Source organism: Saimiri boliviensis, chromosome 6, assembly GCF_048565385.1.
Source record: "Saimiri boliviensis isolate mSaiBol1 chromosome 6, mSaiBol1.pri, whole genome shotgun sequence".
In the NCBI taxonomy this organism is placed as follows: Eukaryota; Metazoa; Chordata; class Mammalia; order Primates; family Cebidae; genus Saimiri; species Saimiri boliviensis.
Genome location: NC_133454.1, coordinates 69,361,672 through 69,387,265, shown reverse-complemented (window position 1 = coordinate 69,387,265; position 25,594 = coordinate 69,361,672). Strand labels below are relative to the sequence as shown.

General features: G+C 41.5%; 1 protein-coding gene across 7 annotated transcripts in view; it reads right to left on the bottom strand.

The window, feature by feature from the left end:
• Window positions 1-25,428, bottom strand: part of THAP12 (THAP domain containing 12) — a 32,312-nt gene extending 6,884 nt beyond the window's left edge. The window contains exons 1-3 of one of the 7 annotated variants that reach the window (XM_039471156.2): window positions 25,037-25,428; window positions 9,606-9,726; window positions 3,272-3,379 (exon numbers count right to left, since the gene is read on the bottom strand). In XM_039471156.2, coding sequence (XP_039327090.2) covers window positions 3,272-3,379; window positions 9,606-9,726; window positions 25,037-25,125 — 318 coding nt within the window. In that variant the 5' untranslated portion in view covers window positions 25,126-25,428. The other 6 variants (XM_074400906.1, XM_074400905.1, XM_074400904.1 and 3 more) reach the window with 6 other exon arrangements.
• Between the last annotated feature and the right edge of the window lie 166 nt (window positions 25,429-25,594).

The window sequence follows — 25,594 nt, the reverse complement described above, 5'->3', positions numbered from 1 at the left end:
AACATCACATAGACTATGTGTATCCTCTATGTATCTCTTAACATTTAAAATAAAAGAATCAAATCATTTTAAAAAAAATTCCGCATCTGAAAACTAAGAAAAACAATCCTATGTTAACAAAAGAGAAATCACAAAATACCTACAACCAGACATGACAGCACTATATGTCTAAAATTGTTAAGGTATAGCTAAAAAGGACTTAAGGAGACATTTTTAGCTTTGAATAAACATATATGAGCTAAGCATTAAGAATCTAGAAAAAGAGTCAAAAAGTAAATCACCCCAATCAAGGAAAAACCAATCAAATAGTTCACAAGTACAGCAATCACTGACAAAACTATTGGCTCTTTGAAAAGATTATTAAAGTTTCATAAACTTTTAGAAACATAACAAAACACAAGAAGAAAGAGAAATCAATAAAGATATTAGAATGGCAATCAAAACTTTCCCTCACCCACCTCTAGTCCTCTAATGGTTTTACCAAGTTCTACCTTACTTTCAAGAGCAGATAACATCTACCTATACAAGTTTTTCTAGGAAAAAAAAAAAAGATACCCAACTTATTTTATGAGGCTAATAGAAACTTGATATTGTAACTGGATAATGCGAGTACATGAAAAGAAAATTACAAGCCAAGATTCACAAATGCAATATCCTAAATAAAATATTGACCAACTGAATCCAACGGTATATAAAAGCAAACAGACATATCGCAATCAACTAGGGCTCATTACAGAAATGCAGATGGTTCAAAGAAAATCCATTAGTATTACTCATTGCATTAAAGAATGAAAAAAAAAATAAACTTTTCTATTAAATAGATTCAATGAAAGCATGTGATAAGTTAAATATAAAAACTGAATATCAGGTGTAGTGGCTCACTACTATAATCCCAGCATTTTAGGAGGCTGAGGTGGAAGGACTGCTTGAGCCCAGGAGTTTGAGATCAAACTGGGCAACATGGCATGACCCCATCTATACAAAAAATACAAACAAATAAGCCAGGTGTGGTGGCGAACACCTGTGGTCCCAGCTACTTGGGAAACTGAGGTAAGAGGACTGCTTCAATCCAGGAGGTGGAGGCTGCAGTGAGCCGTGTCTGCACTGTACTCTGGTCTGGGTGACAGAGTGAGACCGTTTCAAAAAAAAAAAAAAAAAAAAAAACCGAACAAAAAACTCTGAATATAAGACTAGAAGGGAATTTCCTTAACTTGACATAAACTATTTAACAATACCAACAGCAAACATTATACTTAATGGGGCAAGGCAAGTATGTCAGCTATGACATTATCACAATTACTTAACATAGTGCTAGGGATTTTGACTAAACAAGAAAGACAACAGAAAAAATTAAAATCATACAAACTGAAAGAGACAAATTTCTCCTTATTTATAGGTGATACAAAGGAAAAACTCAGAAGACTTACTAGGATTAACTTAAAAAGTAGTTCTTTAAAAGTGCTGGAAACAATTCCAACCAGAATACATAATCTATACCAGTAAGAACCATAATGTCAAGATAAGAAGTGATTTAAGGAAGAATGTATACACTCTCTTTTAAAAAACTGCAACAAAAGCCCTCAACATTTTTCATTTTCTGTACTCCCAAAAGTGTTCTAATATTCTTTTCAAAAAACTAGTATTTAGTTTTGTCAGTGATGGCTGTTACCTGATAGGTATTTTATGGAAGTTTTTTTCCTATTCATGGATGGGTCTAGTTAATATTTTACAATAGTTTATATTGTAATAGTAAACTAGTAATATTAATTTACTAACATCAATAATACTAAACTAGTAATAAACTAGTAACACATTTACAATAGCTAATATTGTAAAGATGTCAATTCAAAACAATTATAATGAAAATCCCAAAAGAATTTCTAGGAGATCTTGACAAAAGGACTTTCAAATTCATATGGAGGAGGCTGGGCATGGTGGCTCACATTTATAATCCCAGCACTTTGGGAGGCCGAGGTGGGCAGACCACTTTAGGTCGGGAGTTCAGACCAGCCTGGCCAACATAATCAAACCCATCTCTACTAAAATTACCATGTTAGTCAGGCATGGTGGCAAGTGCCTATAGTCTCAGCTGCTCGGGAGGCTAAGGCAAGAGAAACTGCTGCAAACTGGGAGGCAGAGGTTGAAGTAAGCTAAGACTGTGCCACTGCACTCCAGACTGGGCAACACAGTGAGACTCTCTCCCTCAAAAAAAAAAAAAAAAAAAAAAAAAATCATATGGAGGAATAAAGGTCCACAAATAGCTAAGAAAAAGAAGAGTTAAACAAATCACCCTATTTGAAAGTAAGATATATTACAAAGCCATGGTAATAAAACAATGTGGTATAGTTGCAGACAAATAATACAGTGAAATAAAATAGAACTCCCCAAAACAGCCTTATGTGAATTTGTTCTATGACAGAAGTGGCATTTTATACCAGTGGAGGAAAGGAAGAGTTAACAGACCATGTTGGGAAAACAGGTTCTCTATAAGGAGTAAAAGTTATTATAGATCCCTACTGTACATCATTTATATTAACTCCAAATGGATAAAATATCTAAATATGGAAGGCAAGCACAGAATAGGGAAAATTAGATAAAACATTAGTATGGATAACAACTGGTAGGGGAAGAAATGGTTATGGTAATAGTGGATGAAGAAGGAAAAATAATAAAGCAAAATAAGGGCCTTCCTAGTGGTAATGATGACAGAAAGCCATGGACTGAGGAGTTACTGTAATTCTGTTCACCTAAAGTCAACAAAATACAGATAGGTGTCAATCCTCAGAACTGAAGGATATTCAAGGAATATAAGAATACGTGTAAATTACGCCATATACAGAGATTTCAACTTTTTTTTCTAAACCCTGCTCATATTTAGTAGTGACAGAAGCCTTATCTTTAAAACATTCCATGTCTCCACTTTCAGACTTTCCTTTTCTTTATCCCTTTGTGCTGACTTCTGGAAACACCTCAACTCTATTTTCCTTCCTACAAAAGAAAAGGTAGTTTTTTCCTTCTCCCAAAGGGTATGAGCTAGTGGCCTATAATTAACAGCACACTCTGGACCAAGTCAATGAGTATCAACTGGCTAAATTTGAGGGAGAATTTCCAAATTAAATACTAAAACTCACCATCTCACATCTAGGCTATTTCCTGTTATATTACATCTGAAATAGAGAGTAACTTGGATTGATTTTAACATAAATGCATCTGTATTTGATTTCATAGTACTATGAGGGAAGGTGGAAAAGCTAAAAGTACATAGTCTTACCAGTTCTTTTATTCGTTTTCTGTGTCTACTATGTGGGTTGTTCAAATGACTGGTAAGATCAAATATTGTTGGTATTGCATTATCTCGAAGAACTGTCCTATAAGGACTCTGAAAAAGAAAAATATATTAATTCAGAGATGGTCCTTATAAATATATTAGACATAAATAAAATTATATGTTAATGACCTCCACAATATTCCTTCAATTCCAGCTCTAAATTACAGAGACTTACAGAATTTGATGTCAGTTCAAGTCAGTCTACTATTTCCAATTGTACCTGCATTTGCCCTTCTGGCAATCTATTATAAATTAAGAAACTGAATTAAAGGTAGGCATAAAACGTAATATTAACTTGCATTTTGCCTATCTGTTTCTAATTCAGCATTCCAGCCACTTTATCTGTTCTGTCTTTCTGAGTCCACCAAATCTACAGGAGGTACAAGTCTTCCAAAATAATTTGCACTCTTGTATGTTCTATAATAACGCATCCCTCTTTTATCTGCTGTTTACTCCTTTTGCTAATACGGAGAAGCATCAAGGCACAGTGAAAATACTGGACTGACACCCAAGAGACCTAGGAACTAGTCCAAACCTCTACCAGTGACACGGGACTCGCTAAGACACCCTGGCTAAATTACTTTCCCTTTTTGGGCCCCAGTTTCTTCTTCTGAATAAATTATGGTATTGAACTAGATCAACATTTCCCAAAATGAAAGTATTCACATACTAATGATTAAAATGCTTGCCATTTCAGTTATTTATATTACTATCTGTATTTTTACACAATCGACTCAATTTTTTAATTAACACTATCTTAAGTAATAAAAACCATAGGAAGAATGATCTGATGTTTTATCTTATGTTTTAAAAAAATTTTGTTTTTAACACATACTACAAAACTTCTAAAATAAAAACTGATTCATGCGGCACATGAAACCATCTCTCACACCACAAGTGATATTGACATACATAATCACATTTTTGCAAATGCTAAACTAGGTATTTCTATATTTCTTTCAAGTTCTAATCATCCTCTATCCTACTTCCTGCTAATTTCATCTAACCTGGCTAGAAGCCGGATGCATACTTAAATAGTAACAGTCCTCCTGCCAGCCCTGAGGAGTCTGGGTAAGAGACAAGAAGTTTATTAAGAGGGAGAGTAATAAATAACTGTTATTACATTCCCCTCAGACAGTCCAAAGAAACAGTGCCTTTAATTTCTTCCTGAATTTGCAATGATAAAGATAAAACATACTTCATTTAAACAAGCTTTTTTGGAAGCAGTGATTTCTTCAAAATATCAAAGCTTGTTCGAAGAATATGCCAAACAAAAAGAACAACTTTTAAATTTGTTCACCCAAGGAGGGGAGGTTGGGAAGATATGAAGGGAAACCATATATCTAAATGAAACACACTATCTTGGGTTGTACCCGAAGAGTTACTAAACACATTTGGGATGAATTTCTATTCAGAGTCACTATTTTCTAGTTCAATTTCATGTTGTAATAGAAAACACAAAGATGATTCTCTCACTTCCTAGTAACATTCAACTTTCTAGTGCTGGGCCCATGATCTTGAGTCTACTAGGAAGGCTAAATGAGGAACTGGTTAGGGACACAATCACTGAAGGGAGTACAAGTTATTATACTCAAGGCTCCCCCATCTGTCACACTGAGCAAATGTCCCTAAAATAAGCAAATATACAGTCAACTCTCGATATCTTACCAATTATTGAATAAAACATTTTAATAATTTTTTAAAGTCAAATCCAATTGATTTTCTATTTGCAAATAAAGCAAAGATATTATAAATCAGAAGGCAGGATATATGAATGAAAAAATGACATTTTATAAATATTTATTTTGGCCAGGCATGTTGGCTCACACCTATAATTCCAACACTTTGGGAGGCCATGGCTGGGTAGACGGCTTAACCCCAGGAGTTTAAGAACAACTTAGGAAACATGGCAAAACTCCATCTCTACAACAAACACAAAAATTAGCCAGGTATGGTGGCACGTGCCTGTAGTCCCAGCTGTGTGGGAGGCTGAGCCAGGAGGACTGCTTGAGCCTGGGAGGTCGGGGCTGCAGTGAGCCATGATCACGCCACTGCACTCCAGCTTAGGCAACAGAGTGAGACCCTGTCTCAAAAAATAGTAATAAAAATAAGAAAAATATAAACATTTATAAGGACACATGCCAAAAAGACAATAATCAATTCCTACGCATAACATCGAGTATCTCAGTATCAGGATTTATTCTTTAACTGTTTGAGCATGAAAAAATAATCTTACTCTAGCATCAAAATAATAAAAATATTTGCCTCTGGCCAAATTCAGTAGTCATGAATGTTTACTGATGACATCTGTTTTTTGTTTGTTTGCTTTTTTTAAAGACAGAGTCTTGCTGGGCGCAGTGGCTCAAGCCTGTAATCCCAGCACTTTGGGAGGCCGAGGCGGGTGGATCACGAGGTCAAGAGATCGAGACCATCCTGGTCAACATGGTGAAACCCCCGTCTCTACTAAAAATACAAAAAATTAGCTGGGCATGGTGGCACGTGCCTGTAATCCCAGCTACTCAGGAGGCTGAGGAAGGAGAATTGCCTGAGCCCAGGAGGCGGAGGTTGCGGTGAGCCGAGATCGCGCCATTGCACTCCAGCCTGGTTAACAAGAGTGAAACTCCGTCTCAAAAAAAAAAAAGACAAGAGTCTCACTACCATGCTGGCTTTGAACTGCTGGGCTCAAGCAATCCTTCAACCTCAGACTCCTGAGTAGCTTGGGACTATAGATACATGCCACTGTGCCCGGCTACTGATGAGATCTTCAATGCTAAACTAATAAAGCCAAAACTCTTAAACATTTAGATACAGGTATCAGAAAATCCAGGTTTTGTTTTTTTGGGACAGAGTCTCAGTCACCCAGGCTGCAGTGCAGTGGTGCAATCTCAGCTCACTGGAACCTCCACCTCCCAAGTTGAAGCGATTCTCCTGTTTCAGGGCCCCCACCCCACCGCACAGTGGCTGGAATTACCAGCATGCACCATCACGCCCCATAAATTTGTTGTTGTTGTTGTTATTTTTAGTACATAAGGGGTTTCCTCATGTTGGCCAGGCTGGTCTCGAACTCCTGACTACAAATGATCCACCCACCTCGATCTACCAAAGTGCTGGGATTACAGGTGTGAGCTACTGTGCCCAGCCCAGAAATCCAGTTTTTCATAAAATCCCCTACACATATAGAAAGAACATTTTCTCACATTTGGATTCATTTATTCAAGACTGAAGAATCATTTGGATATTTAAATAGCAAACCTGGCTCATCTTTCTGTTCTATTCTCTAACTAAAGAATGTAAGAATGAACTTTATTTTAAATTTCTGACAATCTGGTTGGAATTATCCAATTAAGAAACCATATTTATTACTAAAATAAAAATACAAAAATGCATATGGCTTACGTATTTAAAATGATTTGGGTATTTTTACTTAATGTCAAGAACATAAAAGTAGTTTGCCTTTTAAACATATGAAACCTTTTATGTTGGTTGATCATTATTACCGTCTTAACAAATCAAGGCAAAAATATTCCTCAAATATTTGTGATTAAACTGTTGAACCGGAATTGGCTCACCTCCCAATGACTTCACAATTATCTGCTTCAATTAATTTTGAGAAATAAAATAACCCAATCATTCTTTAGTTTTCTGATGCCTCTGCAAAATGCATCTGAAAAAAATATCAAAATAAATCGCTGTATAACAACATATAGTATAAGTGTACCTTCTAATCAAGTTTATGTCTATCCTAGTATCTGAGGTGTTACACTGAAACAAGTCTGCTTCATTTCAATCAAATTTGCCTTATTTGTGCCTTTTATAAATCACAGCAAGAGAAGCACAGAGAGTTAAAAATCTTAGAACTCAGGAATTACCTGGTCTAATCTCCTTATTAGGAACTGGGGCCCAGAGAGGGGAAGTGACTTGGCCATGCTCATACAGTTAACAGCCGGTCTTGACATGAAATGACAGGTTACTAATGGAAACATTTTTCCACAATACCTGTATAATTTGTTTACTATTATATCTAGCACAAAAAAATTACGAGTTGGTTCTAACAGTACATACAAAAACATGAAAACAAGAGCTCCATTCCAAGATGAAAATTTTACTCATAAAAAAGCTCTAGATGAACCGCTCCAAATAAGAACACTAGCTTTACCTTAAATAAATGTATACCTTTATAATCATCTAAAATTTTCTGAAGATTAAATAAGTTTAAAAGTGGTTACCTTGGCCGGGCATGGTGGCTCATACCTGTGATCCCAGCACCTTGGGAGGCCAAGGCCGGCAGATAACTTGAGGTCAGGAATTTGAGACCAGCCTGGCCAACATGGTGAAATCACATCTCTACTAAAAATACAAAAATGAGCTGGGTGTAGTGGCACATGCCTGTAATCCCAGCTACTTGGGACGCTGAGGAGACAGAATAACTTGAGCCTAGGGGGTGGTAGAAGTTGCAGTGAGCTGAGATAGCGCCACTGCACTCCAGGCTGGGTGACAGAGCAAGACTGTCTCAAATAAATAAATAAACAAATAAAATAAGCGGTTACCTCAGGTAAGTAGAAATGGAGCATCAGGAACAGAGGAGTTAAAAAAAAATCAATCAGTTTTGTTATTTTTCCAGACAAGCTCTTGCTCTGTGGTCAAGGCTGCAGTGTAGTGGCATGAACACAACTCACTGTAACCCTGACTGCCTGGGCTCCTCCAATCTCAGCTTCCCAAGTAGCTGGGACCACAGATATAGGCCACCACACCTGGCTAGTTTTTTTTTGGTATTTTCTACAGAGACAGGGTCTGGCCAAGTTGCCCACACTGGTCTCAAACTCCTGAGCTCCAGTGGTCCTCCTGCCTCAGCCTCCCAAAGTGCTAGGATTATAGGCACCTAGCAAAATCAGGATTTTAAGACAAAACAGATACTATTCAGCTCCAACTTTGTCTTCATCTTAAAGTAGTGGGATATTAGAGACTCAGAGTCTTTAAGTATTAGAGACTTAGAGGACTCAGGTGTCCTCTCACAGAGGGAAGGATTGTCATTAGAATTTTCCAAAATTCTAATTTTCAACCTGAATGCTCAAATTATCAGCTGTTTTCCTTGAAGTGGCAGCCTTGTTTATTTCTGACAAAATGTCTACCAAATTCCAGATGTGAATATTTAGAAAATTCTAGAAGACACAATACACAATTTATCAAAGTAATGATCCATCATGTTATGTAGCACCCCCAAAGTTCCACCGTCCACTCCTGAGAGACTGAATATGAAAAATGCAAATAATATGTCAGTGTTATTATGAAAAGTTTTGACATTGTGGACTCCCTGAAAGGTGTCGGGGAATGCTATGCTCTGGATGTCTGTGTCCCCTCAAAATTCACGTTGAAACAATCCCAATGCAGTGCTGTTGGGAGATGGGCATCTGGGAGGTGACTTAGGTCATGTGGGGGAAGCCTTGTTTGCCCCTTCCACCATGTGAGAACACAGCAAGGCACCATCTAGGAAGCTGAGAGTGAGCCTTCATCAGATGCCAAATTTGCTGGTGACTTCATCTTGGACTTCCCAGATTCCAGAACTACGAGAAATAAATTTCTGTTGCTTAAAAATCACCCAGTCTAAGGTATTTTGTTGTAGCAGCCCAAAGGCACTAATACAGGCACCCTCATGAGTCCCGCCCCCCTGTTTTATATTTCACAAAGTAGAGTACACCAACCCTCAATCGGCCTGGATTAAACTGCCAGAAGAACCTTGGAAGCCTCACCCATCTTGGGTGAGTGAGCACTAGCTAGCTGCCTGAGGAGGAAGCAGAGAGCAACTATCTCTAATCAGAGCAATTCATTACCTCTACCCGTACCTTCCGGTTTAGGGAAGAGCTCCACTGTGAGCTGCCTCACAGTGGCAAGACTTGGCATTAGGCAAGCCACCCAGGGGCAATCAAGATTTAGGCAGTATAGGCAATGTTTCTTTTTTCTTGAGATGGAGTCCCACTCTTGTCGGAGTGCAGTGGTTTGATCTTGGCTCACTGCAACCTCCGGCAGTGTTTTGTTTTGTTTTGTTTTGTTTACTTAAACCCTGTCACTGACTTAAGCTGGGTTGATAATTTCACCTTTTTAAAAAAGAAGCATATTAATCCCACTTTTTCTAAAACAATAAAAACTATTATGTTATGTAAACGCCGCACCGTACACTTCATTAATTACACTCTAGAACATTGGTAGATACTTACATTTCCAACCAGAGAGAGAGAGAGAATAAAAAGACAAACAGACACCAAGTTCTTCTGTTACTCACAGTTCTACAGATCATAGAAGTCTCAAAATGTTTGGCACATAATCGATAATGTTTATTTAGCTGATCAGGTGTTTTATCTTCTAAGTCTGCTCTCCTACAATTCTCCACCCACTTCTGGCATCTATAAATAAAACCAAAATACAATTATGAAAATGAGCTCAATATTTAAATTTCAGCCTTCAGTTTTAAGGCAAACATACATAAATAACAACAGTTCCCTGCTCTCCTCCCTGAAAACATAACTTGGAGAATTTGATTAATCACAAAATAATAGTTGGAAAAAATCTTAGAAATCATTTAGTACCAACACTTCAATTAGACAAGGTTAAGAAGTAACTTGCTTGGAGTCATGTACAAAATCAGCAGCAGAACTAGAACTGAAACCTGCATCTTCCAACTCCCAAGACATCAGAGAAGATTCAATCATCAGTAGTACAAGCAGAAAAGTTGCACAACCACAAGGCTAACAGCCTAACACTCCCTTCAGGATTTCAACTTCAACAAGCAAACAAAACAACACTGTCATTGTAGAAAATTAGCAGTTAGATGTTCTTTAAATAACTAGTTTCTAAGGCAAGCATAAAAGCTTTATTCATTTACCTTATTATGAACACAATTTATTACCTACAATTATGTGTGTTGACTAGATTGCAAGCTCAAGGAATGCAGGGACTATGTCTACCCAATCTGATATACAGAAAGTGTTAAAGACAGGGAACAAGACAAAGTCCATGTCCTCTTGGTGCTTAAATACTTTCAGAAAAACTAATAATAATGCTTATTAAGCAGTTATTATGAGCCAGACACTGTTCTAAGTCCTTTCCAAAGATGCGTACTATTATTATCCCCCTTATGCAGATGAAGAAACCAAGGCATAGAAGTGTTAACTAACTCGCTAAAGTTATATCTAGATCTTTCTCTCATTCCTCAAGTTTCTAAGAATAAAAGTTCTGCTGTGGATGAACCATGTCACAAACTTTTTTTTTTTTTTTTTTTTTTTGAGACGAGTCTCACTCTGTTACCCAGAGTAGAATGCAGCATGATCTCCACTCGCTGCAACCTCTGCCTCCCAGGTTCAAGCGATTTTCCTGCCTAAGCCTCCAGAGGAGCTGGGATTACAGGTGCGCACCACCACGCCAGACTAATTTTGGTATTTTTAGTAGAGACAGGGTTTTACCACATTGGCCAGGCTGGTCTTGAACTATGGATCTCAGGTGATCCGCCCACCTTGGCCTCCCAAAGTGCTGGAAGTACAGGTGTGAGCTACCAGGCCCTGCCCAACATATTCCTCTGTAATTACATCACAGTTTTTTTTATGTTTTAACACTATTGTCCACCTCCCACAACATACAGGCACCTGACACTTCTCTCTACTCTAAAAATGTAAAATCATGGTAAAATGCTTTTTAAAAAACTACACCTAAATTGTACAGCACTTTATTTGACCAACAAGTGTTACTGCTCACAATAATGATGCCTAAGATGTTCACATTTTAGTCACACTTTTACACAGTTATACATTATGATTACAAACATGTCATGTTTCAAAATCCAAATATTAAGTATAAAAACTATCTCACTATAAAATAATTTGCCAAACTGATACAGGTTGTTTGTTAAATTCTTAAATCTCTGGAGACCTTCCACATAGAGCAATACTGTACATATTACCTCTGAACTAAGTTGAAGCAGCTTTCTGATATCAACAGCATCTCTTATTCATCAAGAACAGAATGGGCATCAGAGAGCCTAATTAAATACACCTGTGTTTCCATACAAACTAAGAATAAATCTAGTGAAAGATGTGCAAGACCTCTAATAATCTTTTTTTTTTTTTTTTTTTTTTTTGAGACGAAGTCTTGCTCTGTCACCAGGCTGGAGTGCAGTGGCACAATCTCGGCTCACTGCAGTCTCCACCTCCTGTGTTCAAGCGATTCTTCCGCCTCAGCCTCCCGAGTAGCTAGGACCACAGGCGTGTGCCACAACGCCCAGCTAATTTTTTTGTATTTTTAGTGGAGACGGGGTTTCGACGTGTTGGCCAGGATGGTCTCAATCTCTTGACCCCATGATCCACATGCCTCGGCCTCCCAAAGTGCTGGGATTATAGGTGTTAGCCACCGAGCCCGGCCTTTAACAATCTTTTTAAGTCAAACTTAAATGGAGGAATACACAAGTTTATGAATTGGCACACTGAATTATAAAGATATCGATTATCCCCAAACCCATTTACTAATTCAATAAAATCACAAGCCCATTAAGTTTGTGAGAGTGAGCAAGAGAAACAAATGACAAATTATTCTAAAACTTTTTATACATAAAGAACCAGGAATAGCCAAGATAATCTTGTGAGAGAGGAAAAAAAAAAGGAGGTTGAAAGAATTACACTATCAGATATTAAGACTTATTGTAAAGCTTATCATGACAATGAGGTATTGGTACAAGGACAGAACAATGAAACAAAACAGAGCATTATGGATACTTAAAGGTAGCTCTGAACAACAGCAAATATGGATTTTTCTTTTTCAATAAATAGGGCTGAGTCAGTTGAATATCCACATGAAAAAAATAAATCTTAACTCCTACGTGCATACCATAAACAAAAATAAATTCCAAGCGACTATAAATCTAAATATAAAAGATAAAACAATAAAGCTTCTAAAAGATAATGCAGGAGATTATCTTCATGACCTTGGAGAAGATAAACATCTCTTAAGGCAGGGGTCCCCAAACTACGGCCTGCGTGCCGCATGCAGCCCTGAGGCCATTTATCCGGCCCCCGCCGCACTTCAGGAAGGGGCACCTCTTTCATTGGTGGTCAGTGAGAGGAGCACTGTATGTGGCCGCGCCGCAAAGCGTGGCACGTACAGTACTACTTCCGGTGATGCGGGACGCACACACCATGGCTCCGGAAGCGCATCATAGGACGCACATCCGGTCTGCGGCTGCGGCACCCCACATCACTGGAAGCAGTGTGAAATAATAGCAGAAGTAGGAAGAAAGGCAAAGCACTATAACCATTACTACACAGTACAATGGCCCCCATACTCCCCCAAATGTACAACATCATAATGGCCCCTATAACCTCCCTTTGCCCAAAAGTCTCCCCCAACATTACTACACACCATGTTTCCCCTATTGTAAGACCCTGTCTTATATTGATTTTACCCCCAAAAGACGTGGGCTGTCTTATTTTTAGGAGGTGTCTTATAATAGGGGAAACATGCAGCAGTGGGCTTCCCACAGAAGAGGCCCACGGCTGCTGCAGATGTCCAGGACGCTGTATACACAGTGTCACAGGCTTATCATGCCATCCCTGTATACAGCACTGGAGGCGGTGCTGGGCCTGTGACACTGTATACCACTGTCTGTGATAGTGGAGGCAGCAGCGCTGGCTGTGAAGGGTGTCACATCTTGCATAGTCCGGTCCTCCAACGGTCTGAGGGACAGTGAACTGGCCCCCTGTGTAAAAAGTTTGGGGACCCCTATCTTAAGGCAACAGACAGCACAAACTCAGAGGAAAAATTTATAAATTAGGCTACTTTAAAGTTAATAACTTTTCTTCATTAAAAGAATCCGTTTAAGAGTGAAATGGCAGACCATAAAATATAAGATACTTGCAATACATATATCTAATAGTGGACTCACATTCAAAATATATATGAAGAACTCCTAAAAAGAAATAACCCAACATAAAGATAGGCAAGGGCCCTTGAACAGGCACTTTATAATAAAAAGGTTATACAAATGGCCAATTATATAGATGAAAATGATGCTCAATCTCATTTGCCATCAGGGAAGTACTAATTAAAATCAAAACAAAATTATTACTACATACCCAAAAGAATCATTGCAATGTAAAAGACGTAATACCAAATATTGGGGAGAAGGTGAAATAACTTTGCTCACCAACAGCAAGATGGATAAACTGTGGTCTATTCATTCAATGGAATACTACTTGGCTATGGAATGAACAAACTACCTACAATCTCACAAATGTAATGTTAATCAGAAGTCAGGAGTATATACTACATGATTCCTTTGATATGAAATCAAGAACAGGCAAAACTCATTTATAGTGATTGTTCAGAAAGAGTTAACACAGCAGACCTGAGGCTGCTGTCCTTAGAACGGCCTGTATGTTAAAGACCTTGGGCTGGTATTTGAGAATTTGGTTGGTAAACAGCTCCGTACACACAAATAAAACTTTTCCTAACTGATAATGCAGCACACTGTGCCTAGACTGTTTGTGTAAACAATGATTTATGCTGAACACCTGCTATCCCTTCTGGGAATCTGGAATTTTATTATATGCCAGGTAGAGACTGCCTATATGATCAGGCCCCAGTAAAAGCCTTGGACACTAGGTCTCTAATGCTCTTTTCGCCACAGAAACATGGCACATGTGGTGCTGCATTTCCACTGCTGGGGAAAAATGGGCTCTGAGTGACCCTTCGTGGGAAGGAAAGAGCATAGAGAAGCCTATGCACGGATTCCTTCAGACTGTGCCTGTGTCTTTTTCCCCTATGACCCAGATGTGTATCCTTACTACAATGCTGCAATAAATCTTCCCTGTGAGTACAACCATATACTGAATCCTGTAAGCCCTTCTAGTGAATCCCTGAATATGGAGTGGTCTGGCCCTGCCTCAACGCAGTGATGGAACAGTAGATACATTTGGGGAGGGGTAACAACTGGGAATGGGCACAAAAGAGGCTTCTAAGGTGCTCCTAATGTTCCATATCTCAAACAATAATAACGCTACATTCATTCTCCCTATTCCCCACCAAAACCCAACTAATCCAAGGTATGCGAAGTCACAGTGGCTACCACCGGAGAGAATGGAATAATGGCTGGGAGGGCCATGGAGCAGAGGGAGTTTAGGATGCTATTAATACTCTATTTTTTAAAACTCGCGGTGAAATTATCATGGACATGTTACTCTGAAAATCCAACATGATGTATAGTTATCATTTGTGATCTGTGCATATGTTTTTTTGGGTTTGAGACAGGATCTCACTTTGTTGCCCATGCTGGAGTGCAGTGGTGCAATCTTGGCTCACTGCAGCCTTGACCTCCTGGATTCAAGCAATTCTCCCACCTCAGTCTCCCCAGCAGCTGGGACTACAGGTGTGCACCACTACACCCAGCTAATTTTTTGTACTTTTTGTAGAGACGGGGTTTCATAATGCTGCCCAGGCCAGTCTCAAACTCGTGGGTCAAGTGATTGTCCTGCCTCAGCCTCCCAAGGTGCTAGGATTACAGGCATGAGCCATCACCACATGTAGCCCTTCTATGTTATGTTTTTACATGAATAAAATTATAAAAATTATATATGACCACAATGTCTTTTCACATACGTGTATCATGAACATGTATATATACATACATACCCACTTATATCACTGTCTCAAATTTTTACCAATGCCTACCCTTTCTCAGCTCCGCCTGTCATTGTTCTATTCCCTGTACTCTAGAGTCTATGGACCTTTCCCTCAGCACAGTGCAATGACTCCCCAAATCCATCTGCTTCTCTCCATCGATAACACTCTGGTCCAAGCTACCATAATTTACCTGGTCTACTAGTAATCTCTTCCAAACTGTTCATATGCCCTTCTCTAACACCTTCTCCATGTGGCAGAGTATTTTTTTTAAAACCAATTTGAGAATGTCTCTCCCGTGCTTAAGCTTCTAGTGGCTTTTCATTACTCTCAGGATAAACAATTGTGTTCACTTCTATCCTACGGCCTTCCCCATGCTGTTTATTCAGCCTAGTATACTCTTCTTACTGCTTTTTATACACTTCCTATGCACAGTTAACTATGACTCAGCCTTGAGATCTTAGCTCAAATATCATTTCTTGAGGGAAACTTTTCCAGATACCCTCTTAAATGTCTTAAATGCCCTAATGTCTCCCATCTTAAAAACTCTCTTAACCCTGATCCTCTTTAGAGCAAAACTTGTTACAGCGTCCATTTGCACTGTTCCACTTATCTTGTTGTACTGTCTCCTTAATCAATGCCAAGGAGGCTTCTACTCTATCCCTTTTCCACTGAAACTGCTCAAGAAAATTAATACTGACCCATCCTGCCAAATCCAATGGTCACTTTCTGTATACATCTAATTTCATTTTTTAACTTTTCTTTCATTCTCCCCTCCCCCCTCCCCCGAAATAGAGTCTCATTCTTGTTGCCCAGGCTGGAGTCCAGTGGTGCAATCTCGGCTCACTGCAACCTCTGCCACCCGGGTTCACAAGCAATTCTCCTCCCTCAGCTTCCTTAGTAGCTAACAGGTGCTCGCTACCATGCCCAGCTAAATTTTGTACTTTTAGTAGAGACAAGGTTTCGCCATCTTGGCCAGGGTGGTCTTGAACTCCTGGCCTCAGGCGATCCACCCACCTCTGCCTCCCAAAGTCTTGGGATTACAGGTGTGAGCCACCTCAGCCTATCTTTTATTTCATTTTTAAAGTAAGCAAAAGAGGTGTCATTATGTTGCCCAGGCAGGTCTCAAACTCCCAGGCTCAAGCGATCCTCTCCCCTCAACTCCTAAAAGGCTTGGGATTATGGGCATGAGCCACTGCACCTTCTGTACACACCTGAACACCTTCAGCACTAGTCAACCATCACTGATAGTTGTTTTCTTCTTTGTTTTGTTTTTAATGTTTTTCTTCTGTTTTGTTATGTTTTTCCCTCAATGGTTTCCTACTAACGCAGCATTTCTAAAAGTGTATTCCAAGGAATCCTAGTCAAAAAATGGTTCCTTAAAAAAAAAAAAGGGGGGGGGGGTCTTAATCTGTTGCTCAGGCTGTAGCACACTAGTGCAATCATAGCTCATTGTAAGTTCAAACTCCTGGGTTTAAGCCATCCTCCTGCCTCGGCCTCTCAAAGTGCTAAAACTACAGGCACGAGTGACTATGCCCAGTCAGAATTGTTCCATAAAAAAAACTTGGTGAGGGGCAGCAGGTGTGGCAGCTTACATCTGTAATCCAGCACTCTGGGAGGCCGAGGCGGGTGGATCACCTAAGGTCAGGAGTTCGAGACCAGCCTGACCAACATGGAGAAACCCCATTTCTACTAAAAATACAACATTAGCTAGGAATGGTGGCACATGCCTGTGATCAAAGCTACTCAGGAGGCTGAGGCAGGAGAATTACTTGAACCCAGGAGGCAGGGGTTGTAGTGAGACAAGATCACGCCATTGCCCTCCAACCTGGGCAATAAGAGTGAAACTCCATCTCAAAAAAAAAAAAAAGGACAGAGCATGGTGGCTCATGCCTGTAATACCAGCACTTTGAGAGCCTGAGGCAAGAGGATCACTTGAGGCTAGGAGCTCAAGACCAGCCTGGTCAATATAGGGAGACCTTGTCTTTAGAAAAAACTTTTAAAAATCAGTCGTGGTGGCATGTACCTATGGTCCCCAGCTACTTGGGCAGCAGAGATGGGAGGACTGCCTGAGACTGAGAGATAGAGACTGCATCGAGCAATGACTGTGCCCCTGCACTCCAGCCTGGGAGACAGAGTAAGAACCTGTCTCCAAAAAGAAAAAAGTTTCCACGGTCAAATAAGTTCGGGCTATACATATTTCATCGTATCCTATTCTTAAGGTTTTAGACATTCCCATAGGGCCTTTAAAAAGTTGGCTAACCTCTCTGTACCTACTATGATCATCTGCAAAGCAAGAACTACCTCAAAATTTACTGCAAGGGTAACATGTAATAATGTATATATAACAGAGAAGTATATAACAGAGCAGTGCCTGCCACAAAGAATCCGCTATACAAGTACTGTTACAGCATAGGCAACATGGCGAAACCCTGTCTCTGCAAAAAATACAAAAATAAGCCAGGCACAGTGGTATGCACCTGCAGTCCCAGCTATTTGGGAGGCTAAAGCAGAATTGCTTGAGCCCAGGAGCCAGACGTTGCAGTGAGTGGAGATCCTGTCATTGCATTTCAGCCTGGGTGACAGTGAGACAGTGTCTCAAAAAAAAAAGGGGGTGGGGGAGAAAAAGTACTATTATTAAAACTCAGCATTGTTTGTAGGATTAAATGAAAGTACTTCAGGCTGGGTGTGGTGTCTCACACCTATAATTCTACCACTTTGAGAGGCTGAATAGGGAGGAGGACTGCTTCAGCTCAGGAGTCGAAGACCATCCTGGGCAACATGGTGAGACCCTGTCTCTACAAAAATTAAAATTAGCTAGGGTTTGTGATGGGCACCTACAGTCCCAACTGCTTGGGTGGCTGAGACTGGAAGATCACTTAAGCCCAGAAGGTTGACGCTGCAGTAAGCCATGCTCCTGGCACTGCACTCCAGCCTGCCAGACCAAGACCCCTTAAAAAAAAAAAGGCTGGACACAGTGACTGACGCCTGTACTCTCAGCACTTTGGGAGGCCAAGGCAGGCAGATCACCTGAGGTCGGGAGTTCGAGACCAGCCTGACTAACATGGAAAAACCCCATCTCTACTAAAAATACAAAAGTAGCCACGTGTGGTGCGCATGCCTGTAATCCCAGAGTAGGAGACTGAAGAAGGAAAACTGCCTGACAGGGGGCAGAGGTTGGAGTTAGTGGCGGTTGCAATGAGCCAAGATTGTGCCACTGCACTCCAGCTTGGGCAACAAGAGCCAAACTCCGTCTCAAAAAAAAAAAAAAAAAGTTTGAAATTTGATGCTCACATTTTAGAGCAGCAATTCTCAAACTTCATGCCCCCGGATTCATTTGCCCTATTACATTACTGAGGACCCAAAAGAGCTTTTGTTTATGTGAATTTTATCTAACAACATTGATCATAATAGAAATTAAAATAGAGAAATTAAAAAAAATTAATTCATTAAAATACCATCCTTATAATATGTTAACATAAATAACATTTTTTTGTTCTGTTTTGTTTTGTTTGAGACAGTCTTGGTCTGTTGCCAGGCTGGAGTGCAGTGGCACGATCTCAGCTCATTGCAACCTCCGCTTCCTGGGTTCAAGCAATTCTCCTGCCTCAGCCTACCGAGTAGCTGACCACAGATGTGTACCACCACGCCCAGTTAATTTTTGTATTTTTGGTAGAGACAGGGTTTCACCATATTGGTGAGGATGGTCTTGATCTCTTGACCTCGGGATCCTCCCGCCTCCGCCTCCCAAAGTGCTGGTATTACAGGTATGAGTCACGGCGCCCGGCCTTGAATAACATTTTAATAAAAAATTACATTTTCCAAAACAAAAATGTTTAGTGAGAAAAATGACACTTCTTCATCTGCACATATCTCTTTAATGTCCAGCTTAACAGAGGACAGTTAATTTAATTTATTGCTATATGTTGCTTTGGTTGAAATATATGAAGAAAATCTAGCCTCGCAATGATATACAGTTAAAAAGGTTATTACAGTACTTCTCCCTTTTCCATGCAGTTATGAATTCTCCACAAGTGGTAGTTTCTTCAAGATTGGCTGCAATGTGAAATGTGAAACCAGACCAATGAGTTTTTCATGCCTTAGTACATAAAAAAAATCCCATAGTCTATCTTGCACTTTCAGTAGATCTTTTATCCATGTATGTTCCTGTAAAACCATCAATTGGTCATGTGGAAAATATTAGTTCAGTGAGATGTACATACCATATAAATATTAATGCAATTCATTATACAATATAAAAAAAGATCACATCAGTATCATCAGTGATCTCACCAGAAAAGTCTTTAAATATTAGAGACTCAGAGAGTCTTTAAGTATTAGAGACTTAGAGGACTCAGGTGTCCTCTCACAGAGGGAAGGACTGTCATTAGAATTTTCCAAAATTCTTTCAACCTGAATGCTCAAATTATCAGCTGTTTTCCTTGAAGTGGCAGCCTTGTTTATTTCTGACAAAATGTCTACCAAATTCCCAGATGTGAATAATCATATTTAGAAAATTCTAGAAGACACAATACACAATTTATCAAAGCAATGATCCATCATGTTATGTAGCACCCCCAAAGTTCCACCGTCCACTCCTGAGAGACTGAATATGAAAAATGCAAATAATATGTCAGTGTTATTATGAAAAGTTTTGACATTGTGGACTCCCTGAAAGGTGTCGGGGAATGCTATGCTCTGGATGTCTGTGTCCCCTCAAAATTCACGTTGAAACAATCCCAATGCAGTGCTGTTGGGAGATGGGCATCTGGGAGGTGACTTAGGTCATGTGGGGGAAGCCTTGTTTGCCCCTTCCACCATGTGAGAACACAGCAAGGCACCATCTAGGAAGCTGAGAGTGAGCCTTCATCAGATGCCAAATTTGCTGGTGACTTCATCTTGGACTTCCCAGATTCCAGAACTACGAGAAATAAATTTCTGTTGCTTAAAAATCACCCAGTCTAAGGTATTTTGTTGTAGCAGCCCAAAGGCACTAATACAGGCACCCTCATGAGTCCCGCCCCCCTGTTTTATATTTCACAAAGTAGAGTACACCAACCCTCAATCGGCCTGGATTAAACTGCCAGAAGAACCTTGGAAGCCTCACCCATCTTGGGTGAGTGAGCACTAGCTAGCTGCCTGAGGAGGAAGCAGAGAGCAACTATCTCTAATCAGAGCAATTCATTACCTCTACCCGTACCTTCCGGTTTAGGGAAGAGCTCCACTGTGAGCTGCCTCACAGTGGCAAGACTTGGCATTAGGCAAGCCACCCAGGGGCAATCAAGATTTAGGCAGTATAGGCAATGTTTCTTTTTTCTTGAGATGGAGTCCCACTCTTGTTGGAGTGCAGTGGTTTGATCTTGGCTCACTGCAACCTCCGGCAGTGTTTTGTTTTGTTTTGTTTTGTTTTGTTTACTTAAACCCTGTCACTGACCTAAGCTGGGTTAATAATTTCACCTTTTTAAAAAAGAAGCATATTAATCCCACTTTTTCTAAAACAATAAAAACTATTATGTTATGTAAACGCCGCACCATACACTTCATTAATTACACTCTAGAAGTTTAAATTATTTCTAAATAGCTGTTTCTAAAAGGGTGCATGGAATTTATAACTGATGACTGGGAAATATACTGTTTTAATAGCATTAAATATGTTCATCTTTATTGTTAGTTAACAATGTTAGCTAGTATTTGAAGACTAGACTGGCAATGTCCCCTTTTATCAACCTTCCCTACAACCTGTTTACAGAAGAAATGGGAGGGGTTAAAACTAATAACCCTAAAAATACTGTTATTAATTCAATAACATCTCTGGAAACTACTTCTTTGTTATAACTCCGGGGACAGTGAAAAGGAAACTATAAAATATAGTAGAACTTGAAATCATGTGGTACGAGTAGATTTAAGTTGGATAAAAAGACCTTGAACATATTATGTAAACAAGCCAGAAATAAAAGGAAAAATATTGTATGATTCAACTTACAAGAACCTAGAACAGGCAAATTTATAAAGACTGAAAGTGGATTTGAGGTTATCAAAGGCTGAGAGGGCAGGGGAATGGGAGGTTATTGCCTAATGGTTACAGTTTTTGTTTGGGATAACGAAAAGGTTTTGGAAATAGTGGAGATGGTTGTACAACACTGTGACTGTAACGAATGCCACTGAATTGTATACGTAATAGTTAATATAGCACATTTTGTTGTATGTATTGAAGCAAAATTTTAAGTTAATGTATATGTCCCAAATTGTATATTTTAAATCGGTGAATTATATGGTATGTGAATTGCATCTCAATAAACAACCTTTTAAAAAGAAATTCCTGGCCAGGCGAGGTGACTCACTCCTGTAATCCCAGCACTTTGGGAGGCCAAGGAAGGCGGATTCCAAGGTCAAGAGATCAAGACCATCCTGGCCAATATGGTGAAAGCATGTCTCCACTAAAAACTACAAAATTAGGGCCGGGCACGGTGGCTCAAGCCTGTAATCCCAGCACTTTGGGAGGCCAAGGCAGGTGGATCACGAGGTCAAGAGATCGAGACCATCCTGGTCAACATGATGAAATCCCGACCCCACTAAAAATACAAAAAATCAGCTGGGCATGGTGGCCCGTGCCTGTAATCCCAGTTACTCAGGAGGCTGAGGCAGGAGAATTGTCTGAACCCAGGAGGCGGAGGTTGCGGCGAGCCAAGATCGCACCATTGCACTCCAGCCTGGGTAACAAGAGTGAAACTCAGTCTCCAAAAAAAAAAAAAAAAAAAAAATACAAAATTAGCTGGCTGTGGCGGCACGAACCTGTAGTCCCAGCTACTCGAGAGGCTGAGGCAAGAGAACTGCTTCATCTTTCATGTACTTGTTAGCCACTTGTATCTTTCCTTTAAGGAAAGAAGTTCTTTGCCTATTTTTAAATTGGGTTGTCTTTTTGTTGCTGAATCGTAAGAGTTTTTGTTTTTGTTTTTGTTTTAATTTTATTTTAGACAACCAAGGCAGCCAGTAAGAGTTCTTTATATACTCTGGATACTAGGCCCTCATCAGTTGAATTACTTGCAAGTACTTTCTTCCATTCTTTTCACTTTCTTGGTAATGTCCTTTGATACACAAAAGTTTAATTTTGATGAAGTCCAATTAGTCTATCTTTCTTTTTATTTCATGTAATTTGATCATATCTAAGAATGTGCTACCAGATAGGCATGATGGCTCACACCTGTAATCCCAGTACTTTGGGAGGCCAAGGCGGGCAGATCACCTGAGGTCAGGAGACTAGCCTGGCCAACATGGCAAAACTCCATCTCTACTAAAGAAATACAAAAATTAGCAATGCGTGGTGGTGGGCATCTGTAATCCCAGCTACTTGGGAGGCTGAGTCAGTAAAATCTCTTGAATCCAGGCAGCGGAGGTTGCAGTAAGCCGAGATTGTGCCACTGCACACCAGCCTGGGCAAGAGAGTGAGACTCTCAGAAAACAAAACACAAACTAGAATGTGCTGCCAAATCTAAAGTTATGAAGATTTATCTGTATTTTTTTTTCCAAAAGTTGAATGGTATAGCTCTTATAGTTAGGCCTTGATCTAAACAAAAGTATGGGTCATTTGGAGTTCATTTCTGTATATGGTATGATGAAAGACTTCCTTTTTTTTTCCTTTTTTCTTTTTTAAGACAGAATCTCACTCTGTCCCCCAGGCTGGAGTACAGTGGCACAATCCCAGGTCACTGTAACCTCCGCCTCTTGGGTTAAAGCAATTCTCATGTCTCAGCCTACCAAGCAGCTGGGACTACAGGCATGCACGACCATGTCTGGCTAATTTTTTTTTTTTTTTTTTTTTTGAGACAGTTTTGCTATTGTTGCACAGGCTGGAGTGCAGTGGCATGATCCCGGCTCACCACAACCTCCGCCTTCCAGGTTCAAGCGATTCTCCTGCCTCAGCCTCCCAAGTTGCATGTGCCATGCAAGTGCTACCACATTTTAGTAGAGACGGGGTTTCTCCATGTTGGTTGGTCTGGTCTCGAACTCCTGACCTCAGATATCATGCCTGGGCCTCCCAAAGTGCTAGGATTGCAGGCATGAGCCACTGCACGCGGCTAATTTTTGGTAGAGACAGGGTTTCACTACATTGGTCAGGCTGGTCTTGAACTACTGACCTCAAGTGATCCACCTGTTTCAGCCTTCCAAAGTGCTGGGATTACAGGCATGAACCACCATGTGCTGGCCTAGACATCTATTCTGAAATATCTATCAGGCCTCTCAAACCCAAACCTGCTCTTCCCAGTCTTCCCTATCTTAGCAAATGCTCACGTTAAAATTCTTGAAATTGGCTGGGTGCGGTGGCTCGAACATGTTCTAGCACTTTGGGAGACCGAGGCAGGAGGTTTGCTTGAAGCCAGGAGTTCAAACCAACCCTGCCAACATAGATTTTTAAAATCTGGAAGTCGTCCTTGACTTCTCTCTCTCTCTTTTTTTTTTTTATACCAGCCACCTCCAAACCATCAGCAAAACCTGTTGACTTCACCTTCAAACCGTATCTCAAATCTGCCACCTCCTCCTCTACCAATCTGAATTACTGCAACAGCCTTTTAACTAGTCTTCCGGCTTTCACCTTTGCCTCCCTACAATCGACCTAACGAGCAGCCACTGAGCCTGCTAAAATTTAAGTCTCTTCTCTAAACCCTTCAATGACTTGCTATTTCACTCAGAATAAAAACCACAGCACCTTCCAAGACCTACAATGCCCTACCCTACAGAATTTGCCCCTACCATACACTCACCTTTCTGGTTTCATCTTACCTCTCTCCCAGTCCCTCCCCCTGGACTCCTGGCTGCCCTGTCTTTGCACTTACTGTTTCCAGCCTGGAATGCTGCTGCCCAAGGTTACCTCCATGGCTGGCCCCTTCACCTGGTGTTTGCTCAAATTCACCTTCTTAGTGAGGCCTTCTCTAATCACTCTATTTAAAATAGCAATTGTGCGTCCCTTGGTACTATTTATTCCCCTACACTCTAACCTTTGCTGATGATAAATACCCACAGTATTTATCATTAGCCGACACACTTTGTATTTTGTTTATTTCCCGACCCACCCCACCACCAAAGGAATGTAATCTTCATGAGAAAGGACTTCGACAGGTTCATCTGTAACCCCCATTGCTCACAATAATGCCAAGCAAAGAGTAGACCTTCAATAATTAATTGAACTAATTAATAAGTAACATACGACAGTATAATCCCCTGTTGCTGTACCTGTTCCCTTAATGGACTGAGAGCTTTCTGCAATCAGTGACACGCTTATTTGCCCATGAATTCCCAGCACCTAACATCTGAGCTCGGCACATAGTAGGCATTGATTTTTGAAGGATGAACCAACAAGACAGGCCTATGAAACATCTCGGCCTTTCAAACATGGTCCCTACGCTACCACTCCCTAAATATAAGTCAGTGTGTGGAGGTTATCTCAAGGAAGAAGTTCCAATACCAGTTCCACGCCCTCACGCGTACACCCCGTTATACCTACAATAACCAAGTGAGAAAATGAGTAACGGTAACAGCCGGAAAATGAACCTTGAACCGTGCAATGCCAAGTCCGAAGGAGAGAGTAGTTGTGACGAAAGGCGGCAGTGGGAATCAAAACAGAAACACCGTCCCGGGGGTGGTGGCCAGGAGAGGGAGGGGCCCCCGTGGCCACAACCATAGAGTCCTGCTCTCTTCTGACAGCTAAGGAAACTAAAGCCCAGAAAGGAAAACGACTCGCCCGAGGTCACACAGCAAGTGGGCCACGGCGAGAACCCCCCGCATCCCGCGTCCGCGGGCAGCCCCAGCTCCCTCACGTTTGGGGTGGTGCCCTCTGCGCCGAGCCCCCGCCAGAGCACGTGCTCCGAGGTGCCCGGACGCCCGCCCGCCCACGGCTCGCGGCCGCTTACCCATCTCGGTCCAAAGCTGGGGTCGACGGCAGGGCGCTGCGCCCCCCTCCCACGCCCCTCTCAGCCCGGGAGCCCGCCTGGGGCCGGCGGCTGGCAGCGCTCACTGCCGAGGTGGGCCCGGGCCGCCCGCTCCGCGCCCGCCGCTCACCTAGCCGGGTCCCGCGGGAACCTGAAGAAGGCCAGGTCGGACTGCGTGCTCTTCCGCGTGCAGTTGGGGGCAGCGCAGAAGTTCGGCATCGTCGCCTGCCTGCCGGCCGGCCCAGCCCTCCCCTCCCCGCCTCCTCAGGGCAGTCCGCCCGCCCGTCGGGGCCGGGGAGGGGAGCCAGGCCGGCCGGCCGGCTCCGTAGGGCCGGCGCGCGGGGGAGGGGCTGGCGGGCGGAAAGCCGCGAGGGCCAGGAGGGGTGCCGCGGTCCGAGGCCGGGCTGGGGACGCGGCTCCACAGTGCTGTGAGCGGCCGGGAGGATTTACCGCCGCCGCCGCCGCTGGTGCACCTCCCGCCCGCCCGAGACGCTGCCGCCTCCTTCCCACAATGCACCCTGACGCCCAGGGGTGCCCTCTCTTCCCTCAGCCTTCCTCCCCCGCCCTTCCTTTCCGCCTTCTCGCAGGCGGGCACGCGCGAGGAAGCGCGCCTGCCGGGGTGTGACGAGGCGGAGGCGGGACTTGGCGCGCGCTGCCTCAGTGCGACTGCGCACAGTCTAGTCCGCGG